Source organism: Fukomys damarensis, unplaced genomic scaffold (assembly GCF_012274545.1).
Source record: "Fukomys damarensis isolate Sample0158 unplaced genomic scaffold, DMR_v1.0_HiC HiC_scaffold_5, whole genome shotgun sequence".
Classification (NCBI taxonomy): domain Eukaryota; kingdom Metazoa; phylum Chordata; class Mammalia; order Rodentia; family Bathyergidae; genus Fukomys; species Fukomys damarensis.
The window spans coordinates 48,978,983-48,986,591 of NW_022900917.1; the positions used below are offsets into that span (position 1 = coordinate 48,978,983).

Here is a 7,609-nt window from a genome sequence, read left to right on the forward strand (position 1 = left end):
GGTGCTCAGTAAACCAATTTACAGCAAGTCCCTCACTTACGAACATTCGAGTTGCAAACTTTCACAAACTGGAACTGAGCTCCCATTACGAACATTCATAGATGTGAACAAATCGAGGAAGTAGCTCACATGTCTACCAGACATTGTCCCATCCATGCTGCTGTGTGCTTACCGTACAGTGCGATAGTGTATAAGCCCGGGATATCTGGACACAAGAGCAAAAGCAGTGGCGATATGGAGGGGACTGCTAGGAAGTGCAAGGCAATAAACACTGAATATTTGTGTCAGAGGACTCACTTTGTCGGACTTATGAATGAATCCGACTCACGAACATTCTCCTGACATGGAACTCGTTAGTAAGTCAGAGACTTAGTGTACATCAGATGCTGTGGGATTCTTCAGTTGCTCTTTTACTCTTCAAGGGAAAAAGGGGCTCAGAGCCCACCACAGTGCAATCCCTGTGCCTTAGTTCGAACTCCTCTCCTCCCAGAGATGCCTTGGGAAGGACTGGGGAGACAGCAGGGAACGCTTCTGGCATTGTCTCTTCTGGCCACTAGATGATGACCAGTTCATTAGCCAGTTCAGGATTCATTTCATCATCCTGAAGGTGAAATTTTCCACCAGATTTACAGTACTGATCCTTCCACATGTAAAATTCAGTGACAAAACATTGAACTCAAAAGAAAAAAATAATGCAGGTTATTTTATAATTAAAGCAAATTAGAAATCTGTGTGGTACAGCCCCACTCTAAAGCCTGAACCTCCCTGGAGAGTCACTGGCCCAAGTCCACATTGAAAAGCTAGAATCTGATGTGCATGGCCAATGGCAGCAGCAAAAACTCTCCTGCTCAAGAGTCAATGTGTGCAAGTATCCTCCTCCCACTGTTTCTTTCATCCAGGCCCCAGCCCATTGGATGGTGTCAGGATGGTGTTTCCACATTCAGGGCAGGTCTTCTCCTTCACCATTTAGTAGTACATGGACCCACACGCCACTCGTCTCTATCAGCACTCCCATAAACGACCACAAGTGTGCCCTGCCAATTTTCTAGACCTCTCTTGAACCAGACAAGTTGATTAACCATACACTTAAGGGGGAGCACAACTGACATTTTAGCACAAGTTTTGGAGTTAGGGATTGGGCAAACTTTCTGCATTGGTTTGCTTGTTTTTTGCATGAGTCTATCATCCTGTACATGTGTGCCACATATAACAAGGGGAAAAGAAGTTTAAAAAAAAATATTACTACCCTTGCAAAAGTACCGTGGCAACACTTCCTAGGGAGATAGACGGAGAGAGATGCAGGAATGGCATTTCATATTAAATGACACCCTGTTCTTAAAGGGAAAAAATTAATTGTATTGAGTGATGGAATTACTTTAACATTTCCCCTTGGGCTTTATACCCTAGTAAGAAAAGAACTGCTGTTTTTAACTATGCTCCTAAAATAAGCTTTTGAAGGAAACTTCTTCAGTACTAGAAAAAAGAGAGGAAGAGCTTGCCCTTGTAAGGTACTAATAACCTCTTTTGGAAAGTAATTTCCTGTACTGGAGAAGTAATTCTCTCCTTGTCTGTGTGACGGTTTAACAAGAATATAGTAGATTTATCTAACAACTTGAACAAGTTATAGCAACAGGAGTGAGTGATGGCAATTTAGGTACATTTGAGAAGATGTGAACACACCACAGAATTCTGAGGTACCTTTCTTTTGCCTTTCCATGTTCTTGAAGTTCTTAACAGCATCATTGAGTTCTGTCCAGCTGAGGACCTGCCAAAGTGAGGACTTTTGAGGATCTCTTTATTGAACTGCAGTCTTTGACTTGTTAATTACAAACTGCTTTACTTGGGTTGAAAAAAATATGGAAACTAGTGGACTGAATGCTGAAGGAAGAGAAATGACCAGCTCCACGCCACAGAAGGTAGAAGGAGCGAGTGTAGATGTTAACATAAATTAAATGGTGGGTTTCACAGAAATAGAATCATAAAATCAATCACTAATCAAAATATCTTGCCCTACAATGTTTTAATAACCTTCATGTTTTTATGATCTAAAACTGTTGCCTGGCGTTAAAAAGAAAATTAGAACAAACCTAGTTTTACAAATCTTAATTGGCTTTATTTGTGATTCCAGATTCAGGCAGCAGTCTGCATTCATAATGATTCATAATGCTGCACCTCACAAGCAGGTTATATTTATAGCAAGAGACAAAGAAATTACATACAGAAAACAGAAATGGAAACAGCCCTTTTGGTTACAACTTGGGTCTTATTTGAACATACAGTTGGTCAGCAGTGATTGGCTGAGACATCTACCTGCTAAAATAGTAGCTACAGTCTGTTTACTCTTCAAATTACAGGGCACTTATGTGGAGAAGCTTTTAAGCCAATCTTAAAAGATATGTGGAGGTAGCTTTAGGCAGGTCCTAACTCTGAGTTGGTGGAGGTTGGCATCATTTTTTCACACATATGTGAGAATAAGTTTGTTTGTTTTTTTCTCACTGAGCTTATTGGTACATTTTAGGTATATAGTACAGTTACATTCATTATTGGGATCTTGTACCTTTACATGAGAGGTCTTGGTTCTCATTTTTTCCCCCTATCCCTGCCCTCCCATCACCCCCTCCTCCCTTCCCTATTTACAAATACTTTATTTCCATGATAATTGACAATGTGAAATAAGAAGAAAAGGGCTAAAGGTGTAGGGGAAGTGGGAAGGGTAGGGGAAAGGTAATAAGGGAAAAGAAAAAAAAACATGAGAAAATGAAAAAATGAGAATAAGTTTTTGAAGCCCTTCCCCTGTGCAGTTTTCTTGACTTAGCATTTTTTTCTATACTGAATCATGCATTCCTAAAACCTGCATTGATGAAAACACTTTACCCTTTCATGCTTTGTTTTACCCAAGAATGATGATTTGCAAGGCAATCCAGTTCATTTTCAGAAATGTTAATTATTTTCATATTTTGCAATAAAATCTTTTTTGCTGTACTTATCAGTTCTGGACTCCACCTCCCAGCCACTTACAATAATATATCTGACCCCTGATTCTTACAGACATCAGCTAGTGTGTTCCTGCCTGTCTTCACACCCATATACTTAATTATTTCATGCTCATCTCATCTAACATAGAAATGATTGAAATAATCGACATTTCAAGAATCCTGGCTTACCTGTACAACTTTTTCCTACTGTAGGAAAGCCGTTTTATTCTGGTACCAGTTCATTTCAGTTAACTGCTCTAGATGTTAGCCCTGCATTCTTGCCCACTTTCGTCCCACCCCATGATCACCCATGTCTGAATGATAGTGAAGAAGCGTGTTGGTCAGCTGGCAGGAGACTTTCCAAGAGATGTGCTGGTACCATCTGCTTGCTCCTTGGCTCTACCAGTCGTAAGTGCTGGCTGGAGCTAAAGCAGTATCATAAATAAGAAATGAAGGAAATATTTTTGTTTGAGTGAATTATAAACACTAGGGCACTTACTGTGTTTTGATGTTAATTTTAAAGTGCATCAAATGACATTTCTGAATTCTTTGAAGGTTTAATTAATATTTACTCCATTGATTGATATATTTGTAAGGAACTCTGTTGAAAGGCAAAACTAAATCTGAGAAAAACTGAAATAAGTAATCTAGATGAGAGGAAACATTTCATTATTTTATTAAGCGAACAAACAGAAAGCTGAAAGTCATTATAAGATGCTTTGCCAGGCATATTTTCAATCCACTGAAACCAGACCTTCCTTCTAGTCTTTAGAACGAAATTGGAAGTTAATCCGTGATGAAGGCCTTGCAGTGATGGACAAAGCCAATGGTCTTTTCCTGCCTGAAGATGAAAACCTGAGGGAGAAGGGTGACTGGAGCCAGTTTACACTGTGGCAACAAGGTGAGCTCCTGACTTCCAGATTGTTCTCTGCAGCCAGAGTCCTGAGGACAAGTGACAAGAGTCTTCTGTGATAGTTCCAGGGCTGGGATTCCTGGACTTAAAGGAGTCTACCCAGAAAACCTAGATTTCTTGAATGCATTCTTTCTTTTTTTTGCATTCATTATTTTAGAAAAAAATGCATTTGAGCAATTTGTGTGCATATGTGTAGGTGTATGTATCATACATGTATATTTGCATAGATGTATATAAGTATTATTTTTATTTTTCCTGATCTTTCTGAACATTGAATATGTTGCCGACAATGACCCTACTGTGTAGGTTTAACTGAAAAGTCCACTGGGCGTGTATCAGCGGCGTAGTAAGAGCATCCCTGAGCCTCATTTGCATCTATAAAATATAGTTGACGCTGCAAGGCAAAATGATATTGCCATGAATGAGAGATGTTAGAAATGCTTAACAAACTAGAATGGCAAGACAGTCACTACTGAGCATGGTAAAGATAAGTGGTTCATGTCCAGCTTTACCTTTTTTGAGCCTAACCCCTACCCCTGCACTAGATGGAGCTCCAGTAGATGTGTTACAGAGTTAATGTATGTATTTTTTAAAAGGAAGCATTTAACTTTAAAACTCTCTCTAGTTCTTTTTATTAACAGTAGCTCTGCTAGTAAGTGCATTTTGATGAACAGACAACATGTGCCACACATATTTAGCTACGCACACAAAAAAAAGTCAGAGTGTGATGAGCAATCAGATTACATAATAGACAAGTAAGAACAGTAGTTTGTTTCAGGTATGCTTTTGGAATGCTGTGGTGGAATAAGGAAATGAATTACTTCAGTAATATTTTCAAGGATGTATCCATCAGGAAAGAGATCACATGGTTTCAAGTGACTGTCAATTTTTTTTTCCAACAAGAGTTCTTTGTAAGAGAGCTGTACCTCCCTTAAATGTGCTAAATGCACATTTCCATGTGGTATATCACAAAGATGACTTCGTTCTTTGGTCATTTGTTGCTTCAATTCATTAATATCCTTTAGGATTTATAGACACTGCATGGTTTCCTAGGGTAGGGCTGCTGAATAGCATGCATACTAGCAGTAACTGTAGTCTCTACTCCAGCAACTCTAGTCTCCACTGAACATAGGTGCTTGGATATAGTTTAAATATTCAAAGATTTATAGAGATAATAATATTAAGCAGAAAGAAAATAAAAAATAGACACTATAATTTGGTTTGGTGGCAACATTTAACTTTTAAATTTTCACTTGTTTGATTATGCCTGGCTTTGTATGAATTATTTATTTTTTAACATTTTTTTAATTTTCTATAACGAAGTTCTATTTTTTTCTCTCATTGAGTTTATTGGTACATTTTAGGTATACAGTACAGTTACATTCATCATTGGGATCTTGTACCTTTACATGACAGGTCTTGGTTCTCATTGTTTCCCCTTGTCCCTGCCCTACCTTCATTTTTGATTTTAAAAAGTCATAAAATTACTTCTCACTTATGTTCTTTGGGTTATATTTTCTAATTTTTGCTTTATATTTTTTCTTCCTTTTATATTTTGTGTTAGATATTTTTAGTTCTTTAAAACATTTTGTTTGGGACTCCTTTGTACCTTTATTTTTATCATTTCTTCTCTGTTAATAAAAGCAACCAAGGCTATAGTGTGCTTCTAGATATAGCTTGGATGCATTCCATGTCATAATGTGTGGTATTTTTACTGATACACTGCCAAAAATAGACTGCATTTCTGTCCTGATTTCTATTTTAACACAATATAATTTAGAGTTTGGGGTATGTGTGTGTGTGTGTGTTGAACATTTTTTCAATCCATTGCAGCTGCTTCATCTTTTAAAAATTAACTTCTAGGGCCAGGCATTTAGCTCAGTGGTTCCGATACCAGCCTCAAAAACACAAGGTTCCAAGTTCGATCCCTGGTACAAAAAACAAACAAACCAAATAAAAAACTTCTAGCTGAGTTTGGTGGTATAGCCCTGTAATACCAGCACTCTAGGAGACTGAGGCAGGAAGACCACAAGTCTAAGCCTAACCTGGGCAATTTAGCAACTTGGAAAGATCCTGTGTAAAAAACAAAATCAATGTTCTGGGGATATAGCTCTGTCCAAATGCCTTGGGTTCAGTCTCCGTACCAAAATAATAATAACAATAAACTTCTAATTTTTATGTTTATTATTGCTATTAAAGACTATAATTTACATAGTTTCCCTTTAAGAAGTCATTAATCTTGTTTGTGGTCTTCTGTTTGTAGATTCCAGGCTTCTAGAAGGAATTCAGTAACTATTTTCTGGAAACAAATCAATAGTGTAAAAAATGATTTCTCCCATATTTTATCAGAATGTGTTGTTTTTAAAAATGCGTTCGCAGGGCACAGTAAATATATTCCCATTTTGGTCCTTTTTACTTCCCCTTCCCTCCTCTCCCATCTCGCTCTGTTCCCAGATCCCTTTCACATCCATTCAGAGAACCAGCTCTTTGACTCATTGATCTTTTTATTATTTTTTTAATTTAAATTCCCTTAATTTCCACTCTGATCTTCATAATTTTTCTATTAGTTTTAGATTTGGATTTTTCTTATTTCTCTGGCACCTTGAAATGCATCATTAGGTTATTTATTTCAGATCAGTAACATATCTTGCATAGAAACTGGATGGAGTCTTTAAGACAGATGTCATCTCAGGTGCTGTGGATCAGAAACAGACAAGAGGGAATCCTGCAATGGAAGGATTTTGAGGAGATGTGGGGGCAGGGAGATGGTAGGGCAGTTTGCTTAGCCACATTGAGGTATCCAAAGAGGCCACTGAGTTTCTGGCTTAGAGAAGACTTAAAGGTTGTCTGGCCCAGTTATAAAAGCATCCTTGTAGGTACTTAAAGTAATAAAATTGTGGCTGGAAGTTTTATTTGTATTTAAATGGAAAGTGAAATCATGGTAGGTTTACCCTATGGTCTGAATTGTGCCTCTGTAAAGTTCATATGTTGAGGCCCTAACTCCCAGCAGGACCGTGTTCTGAGATAGGGTCTTTTTTTTTTTTTTCAGCTTTAATTGAGTTTATTGTTACATTTTAGAGATACAGTACAGTTACATTCATTGTTAGGATCTTGTACCTCTACATGACAAGTCTTGATTCTCATTTTTTTCCCCTTACCCCTGCCCTCTCTTCACCCCCCCCTCCCCTCCCCATCTACAAACACTTTATTTTCATCTTTTCATTTTATCACATTTTTTTCTTTTCCCTTATTACCCTTCCCCTACCCATCCCACCTTCCTTACACCTTTAGCTCCTTTCTTCCCATTTCTAAATGTCAGTAATCTTATTAGGATCTTATGTATTATTGCAAATTATTCACACCAGGGAAACTATTTGGTATTTACACATGTGTGACTTATTTATTTCACTTAGGAGTATATCTTCAATATGTATCCATTTTCCTATGAATGAATATATTTTCTCATTCTTTATGGCTGAGTAATATTCCATTTTAAAGAAAAACCACATCTTCTTTATCCAGTTTCCAAATGGAAAATGGGCTGTTTCCAAGATTTAGCTATTACAAACTGTGCCGCTGTAAACGTGTGTGCATACTTCTCTGTGATATGATTCTTTTAGTTCTTTTGGAAAGATACCCAGCAGAGGGATGGCTGGGACAAATGGAACCTCCAGTCCAAGCTCTTTGAGGTATCTCCATATTGATTTCCATAGTGGTTGCA

General features: G+C 37.7%; 1 protein-coding gene across 1 annotated transcript in view; it reads left to right on the forward strand.

Moving 5' to 3' along the window:
- Asph (aspartate beta-hydroxylase) overlaps positions 1-7,609 on the forward strand; it is a 208,466-nt gene that overhangs the window by 179,737 nt on the left and 21,120 nt on the right. Inside the window, exon 20 of the mRNA XM_010640510.3 lies at positions 3,741-3,876. Coding sequence (XP_010638812.2) covers positions 3,741-3,876 — 136 coding nt within the window. The remainder of the gene's footprint in view (positions 1-3,740; positions 3,877-7,609) is intronic.